This window comes from Muscardinus avellanarius (assembly GCF_963383645.1).
Source record: "Muscardinus avellanarius genome assembly, chromosome: 7".
Taxonomy (NCBI): domain Eukaryota; kingdom Metazoa; phylum Chordata; class Mammalia; order Rodentia; family Gliridae; genus Muscardinus; species Muscardinus avellanarius.
Window position 1 is genome coordinate 117,588,250 of NC_137793.1, and position 18,213 is coordinate 117,606,462.

Consider the following 18,213-nt stretch of genomic DNA (forward strand, 5'->3'; position numbering starts at 1 on the left):
CGAAGACAGAACATTGCCGTGGATGGGTGGAGAGACCAGACCGAGCGCACCCTTTGTCTCCTATTTCGGCAGCCCCTGCAGCGGCACGAGCTTCCTCCACGCTTCCAGAGGAAGAGGGGCTCCGCTTCTCAGCTGCGGTGGAGTTGCGGAGGAATCGGAGCTTGTGGAACCTGCGGTTTGGTTTCAGGCCCGGATCTGTGCGTGTCCTCCTGCGAGTGTCCCCGGCTGCCTCAGTGTTCCCCGCCGCCATGGCCGGTGCTCAGTCCAGCTGAGCGCCGGTGGTTCTGCGGTGGTTCTCCAGTGTCTTGTTCTGCTTTCGCTGTGGGAGACCTGGGTCTGAGTCCCAGGGAGCCCTTCGGCATGGCGATGTGGGAGGCGTGGACTTTGGAATCAGTTAGGTGCATTTCTCTGCTCGGTTCTGTTATCTGCTCGCATTGTGACCTCTGGACCTTTGTTTAATGCATCTGAGTTTCAGTTTGCTGGTGTAAAATGCTGAAAATGATCGTAGCGAGGATTGAAACAAATCTTCATGGACTAAGTGAATGAATGATTGTAATGAGGGTTGGAATCAGATGATGCCTGTAAGCTGCTTATTAATGCCACTTACATAATATGATACAACGTATAAACAGTGTGATTGAGACAAACAGTACCTTCCCTTCTTTAATTAGTGCCAGATAAAGACTCATGTTACCATATTACATATATACTAATAATATGATCTAGGTCAATAGTGCCTTCCCTCCTTTCTACTGGAGTTTGAAATAACTAGACTTGGTTTTAAGGGAACCTCACTCTGAGCAAGTATACTAATACGCTGTGTAACAAGCATCCCCGTAGCGCTATGTTTAGAAATCACCTGTATTTCTTGCTTGCTTGGGTCCTGCGGGCTGACTGGCCCTGCCTCTGCTCCACCTACCTTTGTGTTCTGGGACCAGTGAAAGGCATCTGCTGCTCATGGCAGGGAGCCGACACTCAAGACGCCTTTGTGCTGGTCACGACATATACCACACCTGCTCATCACACAGCCACTGCCACGTGGCCAGGCCCAAAGCCCTCTGCGAGGTGTGGGGGGAAACCTGCAGGTGGATGGTACAGTCTACCTCAGCAAGTGGAAACAGAGGGGCCGGCGTGGTGCGCACGAAATAGTCGAGCAGTTCTGTTTCATCCTCTCCCTCGGTTAGGGTGGTTTGTCGGCCTTTGATTATTTTAAGCAGAGCCGATGGGAGAAGATTTGTCAGTGTCTCTAGAAAACAAAAGTTCTGTTTCCTTGCCGCCTCTGGATCTCAGCCCTGGCGGCTCCCCTGTCCCCCCCCCACCCCCTCCCCCTGGCTTCCCCGGCTCCCTCTGTCCTCCCTCTGCCTCCTGGCAGCGGGTCGCCTCATACAGAGCCACAGCTCTCCTCTAGTGACTCTCAGCATCACCCCCCGGTGCCTCAGAGCCCGGACCGGACCGCATCGCCGTCGGCCTTGCTGACGTCCCCGCGCCTCAGTACAGCCAATACTGGGCGCCCCGTGCACCCCCACCGACGAGCACGGGACGCCTGGGATTCGCCCTTGCGGCCTCCTGCGGGCTCTCCCGGCCTCTCAGGCGGCCCTCACCAGCCTCCTCTCTCCGTCCCCACCACGAGCCTTTCACCTGGACCCTTGCAGGGACCCAGCCGTTCAATATCTGTCTTCTCTTGCCCCTTTAATCGGTTTTCTTACGACAGCTATAGTCCGGTTTTAGTTTTATTTGAACTTGGCCACCTCTCACTTGGGCTTACGGCTCTTCACTGTCTGACTATAATGTGTGGGACAAAGGCCTCGTTCTTTCCGTGGCTCGCGGCACCTGCGCGACCTCTGCCTCTCCGCATCCGTGTGCGGGGCGGCTCTCGCTGCCCGGTGACGATGCCCTCTCCTTGCAAGTCCTTGGCTGCTCGCTCCCATTGCTGGGCCTCTGTACACGCATCTCTCTGGGAAGTTCTTGTCCTAACCTCCATCCTTGAAACCCCAGCTCCTTCCTGATGAGCCCTCTCCAGGCTGTGAGAGATATTTTCTCTTTTGTGTTTTAAAAAATCGTGTGTGTGTATATCTGTGTGTAGACTGCATGTTATAGTGCTAGTATTTCCTTATGTGACCCTATAACTTCTTAAGGTAGAATTCGGTCTCATTCTCCAAGTAATTTTTTCAATGTCATTTATTTCTTATTTCTTTTGTGGTACTGGGGATGGAACCCAGGGGTACTCTACTTCCGAGCGACACCCCCAGTCCTAATTTTTATTCTTTATTTTGAAACAGGGTCTCACTGAGTTGCAGAGGGCCTAAGTAGCTGAAGCTGTCCTCAAATGCAATCCTCCTGTCTCAGCCTCCCAAATGCTGGGATTACAAGCATGTGCCATCACGCCTGGCCCTTTCAATGCCATTTAAACATATTTATTTATTGCAGTATTGAGGATTGAGCCCAGGGACATTCTACCTCTGAGCTACAGGCTCCATCCCTATTTTATTTTATTTTGAAACAGAATCTCACTAGGTTGATGAGAGTCTTACGACTTGCTGAGGCTGTTCTCCAACCTGCAATCCTCCTGTCTCAGCCTCTCAAGTTCTGGCATGCCAGAACTTGATTATAAGCATGCCCCACCCTGCCTGGCTTAAACACTTGTAACCAGCACATAACTGTTTGTATTTATGGGCTGCACATCATACTGCAGTACCTGTATACACAGTCGTCAGGTCAGGGCAAATGGATGCCCATCATCTCGAACTCCAAAAAATTAAAAACTTTGTTTGATCTCAAATAAAATGGTGCAAGTGTTTAGTTACAATGTAAGAGACACCAACATTTCTTTGGAAATTTTGCTTTCAGAGCTTGTTTGGACAGAAACCATTATCTATAAGCATCACGATGTGGAGGCAGCAAGGATGCGGAGCTCCTGTCCTCGCCCTGTGTCCTGAGAGAAGATGACTTGGTGGCTTGAAGTCCTGCAGCTGGCGTCCAGCAAGGGCAAGACCGGGTCTCCCGGGGCCCATCTGACAGTGCAGCTCTCAGCTGTGGGGACCGAGGTGGCTTGCTGACTCCCCAAAGCCACCGTTGTTTGAGGACAAGAATTTGTGCCAAGGATCCTTCTTTTTCTTCTTCTCTTTTGTTTCTGATGGTGGTGCTGGAGATGGACGCAGAGACATGCTCCTCTGAGCTACCCCCCAGGCCCATTTTATTTTTATTAGAAGTAGAATCTTGCTAGGTTGTTGAGGCTGCATTCAAACCTGCGTCGTCCTCTCTCAGCCTCCCAAGGACTGTGCCCCCGCGCCTGGCCCGCGGACCCTACTGAGTCTTTTTGTGTAAAGAACGTCAGTCAGTGTCAGCTGGGTGTGGTGGTTCAGATCTGTCATCCCAGTGCTTGAGATACTGGGATTACTAATTTCATAGCTTAGTGAGATCTCATTTTAAACTAAAAAATAAGATAGGGCTTGGGGTGCAGCTCAGAGGTAGAATGCCCCTGAGTTTAATCCCTAGTACCCCAGAAACAAAACAAACAAGAACACCAACTTGAGCGCCTCAGACCGCGTTTACTCTGCATTAGGCTTGAGGGGAGAGGAGCACCGCACGGTGGCGTGTTCAAGGCTCACGCAGCCCTGAGGTGAAGTGTCTGAATCACCGACCACTGCGGTGAATTTCTTCGTGGTTGTTTGTGGGTCGGGGATGAGGGATTAAGACTAAATCGGCCAAGGAGATTTCCACTGGCACCCGGTAATCCCTAGAGGCTCCTTAGGAGACATGCAGCCTTCCCTGGGAGCTTGCTGTGGGCTGGGGTTCAGCGAGGCCACTGCTCAGGGGGCTCTCGGGGGCACCAGGGTCCCGGGGTCCTGCACGGTGCATGCTGGGGGATATAAGGGGGAACTGCAAGCCGTGCAGTGTCTGAGGAAGACCAGATGGAAGGCCTCCGGCCCGGGCCACTTGGGCGGTCCAGGCAGCGGCAGGCAGGTCGGCCCCAGAGGCCAGCGGAGAGCGTGGCTGTGGATGGGTCTGCTCAGGACAGTGCCAGCCAAGCCGCGGCCTCTGAGTCCTGCCAACCTCGGCCTTGCCGGAAGGGTTGGCCACTCTCCCATTCCTCTGCGCCCCTCAGCCCTATCAGAACCAGAGGGCCAGGGCTGCAGCCCCGCCATCTGGCTCCTGGCAAAGAGCGAGTAATCCTTTTAGTCCTGATGGCCTTATTTTCCAACTTGAGCTTTGTGTGCCAAATCCACAGGTTTTGAACTTAAGTCTTAGAGACAGGGTCGAGCTGAGGAGGGGCACGCAGAGGCGAATCTGGGAACACCTACTTTACCAGTGTCCCTGGCACAGATGTGGCCTTCTCTGAGCAGGGAGGGAGGGTAAGTGGTTAGAGAAAACGTGACCCGTGGTATCAGGGAGACCTGGTCGTTGAACACCTGAGCTGTGCCAGGGACTGGCTGGGTGACGTGGGCAACTATGAACCTTTTTGGGAGTGCTAGAGATTGAGCCCAGGGGCATTCTACCTCTGAGCCACACTCCCAGCCTTGTTTATTATTCAAAAAATTTTTAAATAGGATCTCCCTAAGTTGCTGAGGCTGGTTTGTAACCTGAGATTCTCCTGTCTCAGCTTCCCAAGTGTGCACTACCAGGTCTGTCTTTCTTTCTTTCTTTCTTTCTTTCTTTCTTTCTTTCTTTCTTTCTTTCTTTCTCTTTTTTTTTTTTTTTTTTTTTTGCAGGTCTGGGTATGGAACCCAGGGGCTTTTGACCTCCGAGCTATACCCCCTGCCCTATTTGTTTTTTTTTCTTTTGGTGGTACTGGGGATGGAACCATTCTACCTCCGGGCTACACTCCCAGACCTACTTTATATTTTTATTTCGAAACAGGGTCTCTTAAACCAGCGAGGCTGGCTTTGAACCTGCGCGATCCTCCCAAGCGTGGGGATTACAAGTGTGCGCCACCACGCCCAGCTTATTCTTTATTTTTAAACAGGGTCTCACTAAGTTGCGGAGGGCCTCACTAAGTAGCTGAGGCTATCCACAAGCCATGATCCTCCTGTCTCAGTCTCCCAAATGCTGGGTTTCCAAGCGTGCGCCACCACGCCCAGCTTATTTTTGTTTTTGATTTTTAGGAGTTCCTCATCTATTCTGGAAGTTACCCACAGTTGGTTTGAGAAGGGTAGAGTTAGAGGTGGCCTCGGAAGTAGTCTAGTCTAGCTACCCCCATTTTACAGTTGGGAAACTGAGGCCCAAGCAGAAGTTGACTTCTTTAGACCACGTAGGTCACAAGGAAAGCTGGGACTTGAAACCAACGATGTTCCTGCCCCATCTTGTGGGAGCCTTTTCTGGAGCAGGAACGAATGGCAGGGCCAGTCAGCAGGAGCTGCTGGGACAGCTGCCTGGTGCCACCTGGAGCTCCGCACGGGCAGAAGGGCCACCGCCCACCCGCCTCTGCACCCAGAGGCCCTGGCCGTCTAGGAGGCCTGAGGCCCGTGACGTCTCCTCCCCTCCCACCGTCCCCAGGTCCCCTTCGGACTTTATCTTCTCGCTTAACCAACGATTCTCAAAGTTCCAGAGAACTCATTAAAAGGCAGACGAATCCCAGCATGCGGGAGGCGGAGACAGGAGGAGCTCCAAGGAGAGCACGTGGAAACCTAGTGAGACCAAGGTCTGGGGTGGAGCTCAGTGGCAGAGTGGCCCTGGGTTCAACTCCCAGTATCACAAAAATGCAGATGACCGGGTGCGGACGCGGCTCTGGGGAGCCCTCGCCACGGCTGGAGCCTTCCTAGGGAGCAGCTCCGCGCGGAGGAGCGCGGGCCGGGGCGCGGCGCGCTGGACCGGTGGAGTACCAGAGTCGGTTGCTTAGCCTGTCCCAGCCTCAGTTGTTTAGTGAAACCAGATGAATATTACGGGGTTGCTGTGGTGGCAAGAAAGGGGTGTGGAGGCGGCCCTGGACCCAGCTTTTACTCTTTTCTTTTGCAGGACAGGGATGGAACCCGGGGGCATCCTGCCTCCACTTTTTTATTCTTTATTTTGACACAGGGCCTCACTGAGTCGCAGAGGGCTCACTCAGTAGCTGAGGCTGTCCTCGAACCGCAATCCCCCCGTCTCAGTCTCCCGAATGCTGGAATGACAAGCGTGCCCACCGCGCCTGGCTCCGTCTTCCACCCGACTCCCCCACAGTGGGCTGCTCTTTGAGGGAGGCCCCAGAGAGATAGATCTCGAATCTCTTGCGTTCCTCCCTCCGGCACTAGTTTGAGCACGTAGTAGGCACTCACTAAATGCGCGCTGATGTGCTTTTGGGGTGGGCTTCCTCAGACTTTACACGCCCCCGACAATGTCTCCAGACCTTGTCCTCCAGAGGAGGCCTCTGGCCAGTGGACAGGAAGGGGCCGACCTCTGAAATGAGTAAACATTTCCTTTATTATACTCCTAGGAGTCGGCTGGGCGTGCTGAGCCCAGCGGGGGCGGGAAGGCGCAGGCGGGCTCCGGCCAGCCGGCAGCTAGATGAGCTGGGGGAAGCCCCTGTGGTCCGAGTGAGACCTGGTCGGGAAGATCCGCCTGGCGACCTCCACCCTGTGGCCGGCCTCGTCATCCGCCTCGTCCTCGCTGGCCTTGCGCCGGGCGTTCTGGTACAGCACGGCGCACACGCCCGTCAGCCAGGCAGCCACGGTGCCCGCCGCGAAGATGCAGAAGCCGATGAGCAGCAGGAAGATGTAGTCCTTGCGGTCCAGGTGGGTGAGGCACATGTACCGGAGGGGGTTCCCCACCCGCGAGACGGGCCACCCCGCCAGCTCCGCGGGCTCCACGCACGTGGCGTTTTGGTCATCTGTGAAGAGAAGCACGGCAGGCAGACCCGGACTCCCAGGCTCCAGAGCCGAGGGCACCCCGAGCTCAGAGTGGCTTCTGGGCCTGCCTAGCAGTGCGGGATCCGAGGCCCACGCCGGGCATTTGGGGGGCACTAGGTGTGACCAGGCCTGTGTCTGAATTGCTTCTCACCCCAGCCTGGCCACACTCAGGCCGTGAGAATAGAGGGGCCTCCCTAGATGCTGGGGAGGGGAGACACCAGGCACGGAGGCTGGAGACCTCACCGCAGGCCCTGAGGGTCTTCACCGCCCTCTCCTCCCCCTGCTGCCGCCCCCCTTCGCCTGTCCATTCAGGGACCACTAGAGCCCCCCAGAGGGAGTGTCACAGGCTCCACTGCAGGGAGGGTGGGTAGTCCCTGTGCACAGGCTGTGTTCTCCCTGGAGAGGCGAGGGGGCTCGGGTGGAGGGGTGGCCAGGAGCAGCGGCTGCTTGGCGGCAGTGTCCATGTTTGCGGGCCCCCACAGGGCCCCCAAGTCTTCTGTCTCTAGCAGCTGACACAGCCGCTGGGCTGCTCCCCTGAGCCCCTGCCACGTGGAGCACAGGGGCCCCAGCAGGGAGGGAGGCGGGCTGAGAGGCGGCCCAGGCGTGCCACGCTGCCACTCCATCATTTAGTGGCCTTGTAGACGGACACAGGTCCTCAGGAGTCAGGACACAGGCGAGGGGGCAGGGACTGGGCAGGCACGCTCCTGGGCCCCACACGTTCTAGCTCCACGCGTCCGCTGTGCTGATGCCTGGGGACCTGTGTGCCCCGCCCCACCCGGGCCCACTTACCCAGCACATGCTAGATAACCACACCCAAGCTCCAGCCGTGACAACCACGACCCCATCACAACAGCAGCTGAGGTTCCCAGGCTTTTGCTAGCGTGCAGCCACACGAGGGCTGCCTCACCTGATTCCTATGGAAACCTCCCTGCGCAGGATGCCATCCTTGTGCAAACAAGGAAACTGTGGCTCAGCGGGTTCAGGTCACCGCAGAGCCAGGCTGAGCGTAGACGGAGGGAAGAGGCCTGGGCTGGCTGGCTTTGCAGGAGTGGGTGAAGGCGAGCAAGCCGCTGCAGAGGGGCTCCTCTCACTCCAGGCAGGAAGCTGGTGTCCAGGGTGCTGTTAAGGGGAATCCCGGGCTCTAGAGCAGGAGGAGGGGGCGAGGAAGGGGGCTGGGCCAGGAGCTGGCTTTGGTGGCTGGGGGAGCATCTGCCTCTGGAACAGCAGGAGGGCGAAGTGTGGATGGCCTGAGGCCAGCGGGGGCCAGGGCTGGAGAATGAGGCGGCCCAGGAGGGGGGCTGGCATGGAGACTGTCCATACCCTTGTCTGCAACAGAGGAAAGGAGGGGAGGAGCCCCTCCAGCTGGGCACAGCCAGCGGCCCCGGGGCGACCCCCCAGGTCAGAGTGAGAGCGCCAGGCTTGGGGGGATGAAGTTCTGGGCTGCTTGCAGCCAGCCCGGCTCCAGGCCTTTCTAGGAAGAAGCTTCCGGGAACGGAGCAGGATTCCACCCAGAGCGCGCCCAGGTCACCTGCCCACACCGCGGAGAGGAGGGAACAAAGAAAGGTGTGCTTGGGGAAGGAAAACGTGGGATTCTGGGGTCTGAGCTGTGTCTAGGGGGGTTTATCTCAGTCTATTTTTAAAAAAGATTTGGCTTTTAAATTGGGGCTCGGGCGGCAGAGATGAGACTAAACATTAAACACACGGTCCCCCATTTTGGAGCATGAGCTTTGAAAGGGGCAATTAGACGGTGATTTCAGCGCATCGGCAGGCTGCTGCTAAGGGGCGTGGGCGGCCCTGCTGGGAGGGGCCTGCGCTCTGCGCTGCCTGTGCTCCCTCCGCGTTCCTGTCCCCGGATTTGGGGCTCTGGATTTTGTTTCTATGGTTCCCACAACCTGGCCACATCACACGCTCCTTCCACGTCACCGTGGCCACTTAGAGCCTCCACAGTGGCCCAGGACGAGGCCCAGGCCAGCTGCCCGGCACGCGGAGCCGCAGGTCCGCCCTCCACCTGACCAGCCTCACTGCTCAGCACCTCCTCTGCTCCAGCGCGGTTCTGCCTTGGCTGGTCCGCCTGCTACACCCCGCCTCTCCCATCCGCTGCTTCTCTCTCTAGTTTTTGCACATTCAAGCTCTTCTCGCTCTTCAAGTTTTAGCCTAAAGCCTCGGCTCCAAGAGCCCCCAGCCCCTCCAGCTCAGAGGCCCTGGGGCTGCTCCTACAGGACACTTCCATGGCACCTGCTGTGCTGGCTATTACAGGTGCCTCTCCCCTCCCAGCCCGAGAGGTAGCTCTTGAAGGCCCAGAACCTCTGATCATATCATTATTAAGGGTTGTCACTTGCAGGCATGGCAGTGCACGCCCTGAATCATAGTACTTGGGAGGCTGAGCCAGGAGGTCGCAGACTTAAGACTGGCCTCAGCAACCTAGCAAGACCCTGTTTCAAAACAAAAACATAAAGGGGCTATGGGTGTAGCTCTGAAGTAGAATGTTCCTGGGCTCAATATCCAGTATTCATCCGCCCCAAAATATCTGCCGCTCAGCTGTCTTCCCGCAGTCGCGCAAGCCAGGGCTCAGCGAGCTGCAACCAGGGGCCACGTCCAGCCTGTGCCCTGCTGTTGTAAATAAATATTTGCTTATTTTATGTTATTGGAACAAAGTCACTCTAATTCTTTTATGTATTTCCTTTTTCTTTTTCTTTTCTGTGGTACTAGGGATTGAACCCAGGGACATTCTACCTCCGAGGTACACCCCCAGCCCTAATTTTTATTCTTTTTTATTTTGAAACAGGGTTTCACTAAGTTGTGGAGTGTCTCACAAGTTGCTGAGGTTGGCCAGGAACCCGTGATCCTCCTGGATCAGTCTCTCAAGTACCGGGATTACAAGCATGTGACACCATGCCTGGCTTTTCTTTTTCTTTGTGGAGCTGGGGCTTGAACTCAGGGGCATTCTACCTCAGAGATATATCCCCCACCCTTTACATTAAAAAAAAATTTTTAAATGGCATCTTGCTAAGTTGGTGAGGTCTTGCTAAGTTTCTGAGGCTGGCTTCAAGCTTGCAGTCCTCCTGTCTCAGCTTCCCAAGTATTGGAGGTGGTGCACACCACCTCCAATTGGAGTGGTGCACACCACCACGCCTGGGCTTTCACGTATTTTTTAATGTGCTTCCCCCACTCCAGCACTGAGGAGTGAACCCAGGGGCGTTTCACCTCCCAGCTACACCCAGACCACTTTATTGTTGTTATTTTTAAACAGGGTCTCACTAGGTTGCTGAGTCTCGCTACACTGTGGAGGCCGTCTTCAACCTGTGTTCCGAAGTCTCAGCCTCCCGGATACTGAGATTACAGGTGTGCACCAGCACACCCGGTCATCTCGTGAAATACTGACGACTGGCCTTTTAGAGAAAACACAGCTGACTCCTGTCCTGGACCACCCTGGCTTCTTCAATCCTCAAGGTCTTGGGTGACCTGGCCTTGCACAAAGGATGGCTTCACCTGGTGCTCAGGATTCGCCTGCTTGGATAGGAAGACCAGAGTCTGTAAAGGTTAGGCGGGACTCCTCAACGTCTGCGGCCTGGAGGAGAGACCTTGAGGGCTGGCACGTTCCAGCCGGTGGCCCCGGCTCTAAAGGCGTCCTGGTGCCAGGCGTGCGTTTTGGCCGCACGGGTTGCACATGGGCGGGATGTGGAGGCCGACGGTACCTTCCCCTCACAGCGCCTTCTCAAGGGCTCCTCAGTACCTGGGGCGCTCTGGGCTGCCGTGAAGCCTTCTGTTTCACCATAGAGACTTATCACGTGAAGCCTGCATGGGGATGGGCCTGCCACTGCCTTCCTGAGAGAGTGGGGGTGCCTTGAGGGTCACTTTCTTTCTCTTTGCTCCCTGGCTCAGGCACAAGCTGATTTGCTCTGCGGCCTTCTGCCGCCGAGCTATGCTACCGGGCCACAGGCCCAAACACTGAGGCCAATCAGCCATGGACTATCACCCCCCAAACGGAGCCAACATAAGCCTTTCTTCATTATAAGCAAATTCCCCAGGCATTCTGTTATAGCAAGGGGGAGCTGACTGACTGTCATGGAGGAGAGCCCCGCAGGGGCCCCAGCGAAGCCGTGGGGGCTCTGTTCGACGTCCCCTCCCTTTCAATTTCCAAATCTCATTTACTCAATAAATATGTATTGCATATTATCCCTGTGTGGAGACTTGCACTCCTTTCTGAAGGTTCAGACAGGCTCTCTTAAGGTTTCTGGTCTATCAAGGAGGATAGACGTTGAATTAATACAAATTTATTAACTCCTTAGCATTGCACCAGGAGTTACGACAGAAACACACAGGCCCAGTTTGGTCCCAAGTTCTCTCCTCTGACCCGTCGCCCTTCCTCGCTGCCACGGGCCACCGCGCCCAGAGATCCCAGAGGCCTCCTCCTAGCGGGCCCTCTAGCCTTGCCCAGTCCCAGGCCGGCTCCCAGAGCACCACTCCCTCAAGCCCTCCGTGGTGGGCCGGCTGCTCTTTCTAGCCGCCTCTGCTCTCGGGACTCCTCCAATTGGGGCGCTTCGTCCCAGACACGAGGAGACCGAGGTGGCTGCCCTGGTCTTCCGGGGCCCAAGCGATGCCGGGGCCATGTGTGGACCCTGGTGTTTCTAAGCTTTTAAGACCTTTATCTCTCCTGCTGCAGGATGCCCGCTGGGTCACGAGGGAGGTGTTGGAGCTATGAGGGGCCCCCAGATCACACACGCTTGCCTCCGCCGCCCCTTCTTGGCCTGGGGACTCAGGGGTTGCTGGCTCCGGGCCTCCCAGCCTCCCATTGCCTGCAGGAGCTCGGAGGCTGGGCTCACTGCAGGGTGGGGGCCGGGCCGGCGGCCTCGGATCACCGACAGCTCCACCGCTCTCTCTTTTTGGCCTCTGGTCTTGAGCTCAATTTTGCTGATGGAGGAGACGGGTTAGCATCGATAGTGGAAGGTGAGAGGGCCTGCATTCATTCTGGAAATCTAAGTCTTGGCACAGTCACGGATGACTCTGTACTTGGTGGGTGGAAATGGGGCCATTATCCTATTACAGCGGCCTTGAATCCCGGGTGAAATAGCCTGGGAATGAGCCGGAGGTGTTCGCAGCTTAAATGTCCTCGCAATGCCTGGGACCTGAAGCAGCGCCTGACTGGACCCATCTGCTCCCGCAGGCGGCCCTGGGTAGCTGCGTGCGGTCTCTGGGCACACTTGTTCTCAGACTCCATGCTGTTCCATCTGGGGCCTGTGACTTAGGAGCTGGCCCAGAGGGACCCCCTGTCCTCCCATGTCCCCACTCCTGCCCCGATGGTGTGTCTCCTTTCAGAATCCCTACTGTTTCCAGCGGTTCCCTGTCACATTGTCCCAGGGAGACATTGCACCATGTGACCGGCCATTAGCATCTCAGTACAAGTGGATTGCCACCCCACAGGACAGTCCCAGCCCCAGGGCCCGGGACACTGCCCGGGGTTCTGCAAAGAGGCCCCAGCACACCTGGTGCTGACAGCTCCAGAATCAGAGCTGGGGAGGCGAGGCCAGGGATCTGCATGCAGGTAAGCAGGGAGGAGGGCCCCGTGGTGGCGTGGCCTGGTGGCAGCAGGAGGGCGCAGGAGTCAGGGGCGTCTGCTTCCTGATTGTCCTTCCTAACTGTGACCGGACCCTCTCAGGAAGAGCAGCCCAGCCTCAGCTCTCCGCCTCCTGCAGCTGCCCGGCCGCCCGCCGCCCTGTGTGCCGGCCTCGGCCTTCTATCTAGGGCTGTGGCCTGCCGGCCCCGGGGCCCTTCGAGAACATGGCTCCCTGCTTCTTCCTTTAAAGACCAGAGGCGTGAGGCTAAAGTGGGGAAGTAGCTTCCCACAGGCACTGGGGGGCTTTGCTGAGTGGGACAGGGCTTCCTGCCTCAACCATGTGCTGTGTCTCTTGTGGTCCTGTATTGTCTTATTGAAGACTGGAATTGTGTCTTCTTTCTCTGTGATGAAAACCATCCTGGTATATATGACACTGCTGGGCACAGGATGAGCATGTAGGAAACGTCTCAGAGCTAAAAAGACTGTAATTTGCCAGGTGTAAGGAAATATCATGGCATTGTAAAGAAACAATGGACGTGATGTCCGGGCAGCTCTGCCTTGGGCTGGGCTCTCCACCCACTTCCCTGCGAGGATTCTGGATGCTGAAATCCCAGCCTGTGCATCCCACGTTCAAAGGCTTCGCGGACCAATATGGCAGCAACTGGTCACATGTGGCTATTTAGGTGAATTAAATTTTTTTGAAGATTTAAAGAAGTTTATTAAAAAGACAGAAATACAATCCGGGCGTGGTGGCGCACGCCTGTCATCCCAGCGTTCGGGAGCCTGAGACCTGAGGATCGTGGTTCGTGGACAGCCTCAGCTACTTAGTAAAGCCCTCTGCAACTCAGCGAGACTCGGTTTCAAAATAAAGAATAAAAAATAGGGCAGGGGGTGTAGCCTGGAGGTCGAATGCCCCTGGGTTCTACCCCCAGACCCGCAAAAAAAAAAAAAAAAAAGAAATACAGAAGAGAGTTACAGCCCCATGCAAGAATGGCATGGGGGGGTTCCAATGAATGCCCCGCCCTATTTGGGTGAATTAAGATGAAGCAAAAGTAAAGATCCGGTGCTGTCAGGCATGGTGGCATGTGCCTGCAGCCCAGAACAAGAGGCTGAGACAAGAGGGTCGCAGGTTTGAAGCCAGCTCCAGCAACTTAGCAAGGTTCTCAACAACTTAGCAAGGTCCTATTTCCAAATAAAAATAAAAGAGGGCTGAGGATATAGCTTGGGGGTAGAATGACCCTGCGTTCAACCCACACAGCCGTGGTGGGGGGGATTCACTTCCTCAGCTGTACCAGCTACGTTTCAAGGGCTCCAAGCCACACGTGACCAGTGGCTACTACGTTGGATGCTACATATATTATCTGTTTTCACCGCTGCAGAAACTTGTGGTGGAGAGCCCTGGACCTGCATTTACCCTTGGAGGGAAGTCCAGGAGGTTTAGGTCCAGAAGCTTAGAGTTGAGTGAGGTTTTTATTTTTTATTTTATTTTTTTGTGGCACTGGGGATTGAACACAGGGACATTCTATTTCCAGGCTACACTCCCAGCCCTATTTTGGATTTATTTTGAAACAGGATCTTGCTTAGTTAATGAGTCTTGCTATTTGCTGAGACTGTTCTTGAACCCCTGATCCTCCTGTCTCAGCCTCTCAAGTACTGGGATTACGGGCTTGTGCCATCATGCCCGGCTTGAGGGAGTTTTTGAGAGTATCCTGAGAGGCACTGGACCCTGTCATGCTGGAGAGAATAACTATCCTGGGACCAACTTAATGGCTACACTCACCTTGAAATAGCATTAATGACTGGAAAATTCCAGCTTTGGCCAGGAGTTAGTTCACCTGCCTGCTGACCTGGGCTGCAAAGGAGCTGGAATGTGTGGGTGTCTTCTAATCCTGCGCCGACCAGGGCCGGACAGCCTTGAGCAGGCTGGATGGCCGGAGCAAGAGCCCTCCATTCCTGGGGCAGCCTTAGTGTTGGGGGGTGAGCGTGTGAACTCTTTGATGACTGGATACTTTTCAGGACATCTGGCGATTATGCCCTTGGAAGGTCTCTTTTGACTTAGACCTTTGATGTTAGCACCAAGTCTCTTGCCAATCTGGGAGTTTCAGTATTCCCGTTCAGTGTAGCTTTGTGATGAACTAAGGTGAACGCATAACCAAGAGCTCAGATCACAGCATCGCCACTGACACATCGCTGCGATTTGGGGCAAGCCAGCCTATTTTCTCATCCAAGGGTGGGTTGGAAATACCAGCCCTGGCCGAAGGCACTCCGTTTAAGGGTTAGTGTGACGCGCGGGGTGAAGAAAACCTGTGTGTAAAACTGACCCTCCGGAAAGGTCTATAGAGCACACGCGATTCTCATGTCTGGCCTTGGGCTCTTCTGGTTCTTCAAGATGGAATGATAGTGACCCTGTGCAATGAGGCCCCGCGCCCCTGCACCAAGTGGCCTGCGGTCCTCGGGAGCGCCAAGCACCAGGAGACATTTGCAATTGAGGTGTGTGCGGGACCCATTGGCCGGTGAGGGACCGGCCAATGGACTGTCTCCCTCCAAAGACGGGCTCTGGTTCACGAGGACTTGGTGAGCCTGGGAAGACAGGCACTCCGTCCAATGCCTTTGAAAACACGCAGTGAAACAGACCAGGGCTAAAACACTGTTCAGCTGTGGATTGGAGAGTCAGGGAGCCCAGCGTAGTCAGCCCGAACACTCTAAACACAACCACGCCAGCAGAAACTGACGCAGGGGAACCGCGTGGGAGGCGAGGTGTGGGGTGGGGAAGCCGAGCCGCTCCGCTCCCCTCTTTTCAGCTAGGGCAGGGGGTCCCCCAGAAACCCAGTGCACACCACTTTAGGAAGCCACATCTGATGGAGGGAGGGCGGGAGGAGACGACGCCCCGGGATGGGCGAGCTGCGTGAATACCACAGGGAGAAGCTGCCCAGGGCCACGGGACGCCTGAGAACAGCGGGTGACCCTCTCTTAGGGGCTCTCCAGAAACCGCCACCGCACGAGCAATGGAGAGAAGCTGAAGCCTCACTTCTGGCTCCCAGAGAGGGTGCAGAGAAGCCAGGCGGCCTAGCGACATAACCTCTCCTGTCTTCTACCCAGGTCCTGTCAGGAAGCCGGCCTGGCCAGACTAGTTCCTTCTGGCTTATTCTGACAGCCCAAGCTGGCACAGGGCCGGCGCCTGGCCGCGCATCTAAGGACGTGCTCCTGCTCAGTGGGCCTGCCCCAGCGCCGCCTCGTCTCGTGTCCCAGGACCTTGCCTGCTTCCCTCAGCCCGGGCCCCTCTGGCATGCCCTTTCAGACCCCCAGGAGCCAGGAAGGCCCAGCTTCCCTTGCCGTCTCCCCAGCTTCCCCTGAAGCTTGTCATTTCGGCTGGGAACGTTCCCGGGGAACTGCCAGGCGAGGCCCCGATGGGTGGCTGCAGGCTTCTGTGGGGTCCTCCCCTTTCCCCAGAGCTTGAGCTTTGTGGGGTTATATGCCTTGGTGGACAGAGGTGGGGATAAGGATGGGACAGTAAAGTCCCAGAGAAGAAGAGGGGCCAGGGCAGGGGCTCTCGGGGGCCAGGCGAGGTGGCAGGTGCAGTGGAGGGGTGGCGGCAACTTGGAAGCCCTCAGGGGCGGTGGGGAACGTGCCATGGGCGCGGGCCTGCTGGGCTCCTGCTGGTCCACACCATCCTGTCCTGGAAGGCAGCGGCCGTCAGAGGGCTTCTCCTCCTATCCCCTCCTCCGCCTCTCCTTCCCCTCTGTCCATCCCACTCCTGGTGGATTCTCTAGTGCCTACGCATGCCTACACAAGGCCGACTTTATTTTATTATTTATTTATTTATTGGAGCGGGGGATTGAACTACAGCCCCAGCCCTATTTTATTTTATTTTTTGTTTGAAACAGGGTCTCACTAAGTTGCAGAGGGCCTAAATTGCTGAGGTTGGCTTTAATCTGTAGTCCGACTGTCTCAGCCTCCCAGTGCTGGGATTCTAAGCATGTGCTACCACACCCAGCTCTGAAGGACTTTTAGATCCTGGACAGTTTGGAGCATGGAGTTAAGGAGGGCAACATCATTGACAGAGGAATGCGCTGGTGCCGGAATTCCTTTGGCACAAATGCACTTGACCCGCGTTACACTCTTACAAACACACTCGTCCTGTCTTACTTTGCTACAAATGTGCTGGGCCAGCGTTACTTTGTTGTTATAGTGCTTTATCATTTCCACCGCATCACTGAACACAATTCTGTATCTGCAATATGAATGGACCCATTTTATGGGTCAGAAAACTGAGGCCCAGAGAGATGAGAACTTTTCAAGGGCAGCCAACTAGCAGGTGCCAAATTTGGACCAGAACTCAGCTCTTTGGACTTCTGTTCCAGAATAGTCTGCAGGGTCTTACTGACTCTCCGGTCAACTCAAGGGTAGACCTGGCCAAGAAAAAGAATGCTTCCAGTCGGCTCAGCTGGCCCGGGCTTCCCCCATCCCGACCGGCTGCCGACTTCACCTTTTCCGAGCCGCTCCTCCCCCTCCGCGTGGCCCTTCCCGCACGCCGGGCCCTCACCTGGGTGGCTCAGGTGGGTCACTATCAGGTAGATGGCGAAGTCCAGGAGCGAGCAGTTGCACCTCCAGGGGTTCCCGCTCAGGTACAGGGTCTGCAGCACCGCGAGGTGGTGGAAGGCGCTGTGCTCCAGGGTCTGCAGGCCGGTGTTCCTGAGGTCCAGGTGCCTCAGGGAGCTGGTGTTGGCAAAGGTGTACCTGTCTAGAGACAGCAGGTGCGGGTTGTTGGCTATGTTCAGCTGCACCAGGTTGCTGAGCACCGAGAAGCTGAACCTGGAGATGGAGGTGAGGTTGTTGGAGCTGAGGTCCAGGTAGAGCAGCCTGAAGACGCCCACGAAGGTGTAGTCCATCAGCTCTCGGATGCGGTTGTTGTGACAGTCCAGGAAGACGAGGTCGCTGAGGAGCCCCAGGCGCATGGCCGGCAGGCTGGAGATCCTGTTGTCGTGTAGGCTCAGCTTGCGCGTGTCCAGCGGGACGTCAGCGGGGTATTCCGCTAGCTGCATCCCCGTGCAGGTCACCTCCTGGGCCTGACACTGGCAGTTGACTGGACACCTGGACCCCGACACCAGCCCCATCCCAAAGGAAAAGAGTAACCACCCGGGGCCCGGGCCTGAGGCGAGGGCCATAGTCAGGAGCCAGGGCCGCTGCGTCTTCGTCCTGTGGCCCCGGCGCTGCCCTCGGGGCTGAAGGGCTGCGGGCGGGGCGGCAGGGGAGGGCGCTGGAAAGAACCCGCAGGCTCTAGCTCTCTGCAGAGCAGTTTTCCATTACAGGAGAGCTGCTCAGAAGTGAAACGCGAGGCCCTCGCCGGCTGCCCAGCCGGTGGCTCTGCCTCGCCGCCCGCTCGCGGTCCCAGGCGGCTGCTGGAGGGCTGCCCACTTGGCGGCTCTCAGCGGTGAAGGTGAAGGGGAGCCGGGGGAGAGCCACATGACGATGAGGCTGCCCGGACACCTTTGTGATGTCAGCAGCTGGTGCGCACCCGGGTAAGCTGCTGTCCTGGCCTGCCCGGGCGGCAGGGCTCCTGCGGCCCGAGGGTGGGACAGGCCCCCTGTGCACGCTGGGAGTGGAGGGACCATCAGGCCGCAGGGGAGGGGAGGAGGCCGCAGCCCCGCTTCCCTCTTGCTGAGGAGCGGGACCTGCGTGAGGCCCCCTCAGGGGGTCTGGAGGGCCCAAGGCCTTCTGTTGCCAGGAGGAGATGGGAAAGGGCTCCTCCTTTGTAACGAGGCAGAGGGGATTCTTGACGACCTTATTTCCAGATCACGTTCATCCCTGGCGGCATTTGGAATAGATGTATGTTCTGGGATT

General features: G+C 56.5%; 1 protein-coding gene across 1 annotated transcript; it reads right to left on the reverse strand.

Moving 5' to 3' along the window:
- Positions 1–6,473: 6,473 nt before the first annotated feature.
- On the reverse strand, positions 6,474–17,537 carry LRRC52 (leucine rich repeat containing 52; the record flags this gene model as incomplete). Its single annotated transcript, XM_080698465.1, has 2 exons — positions 6,474–6,799; positions 16,916–17,537. 2 exons carry the CDS (start codon positions 17,535–17,537, stop codon positions 6,474–6,476), a joined length of 948 nt encoding a protein of 315 aa, XP_080554591.1.
- Between the last annotated feature and the right edge of the window lie 676 nt (positions 17,538–18,213).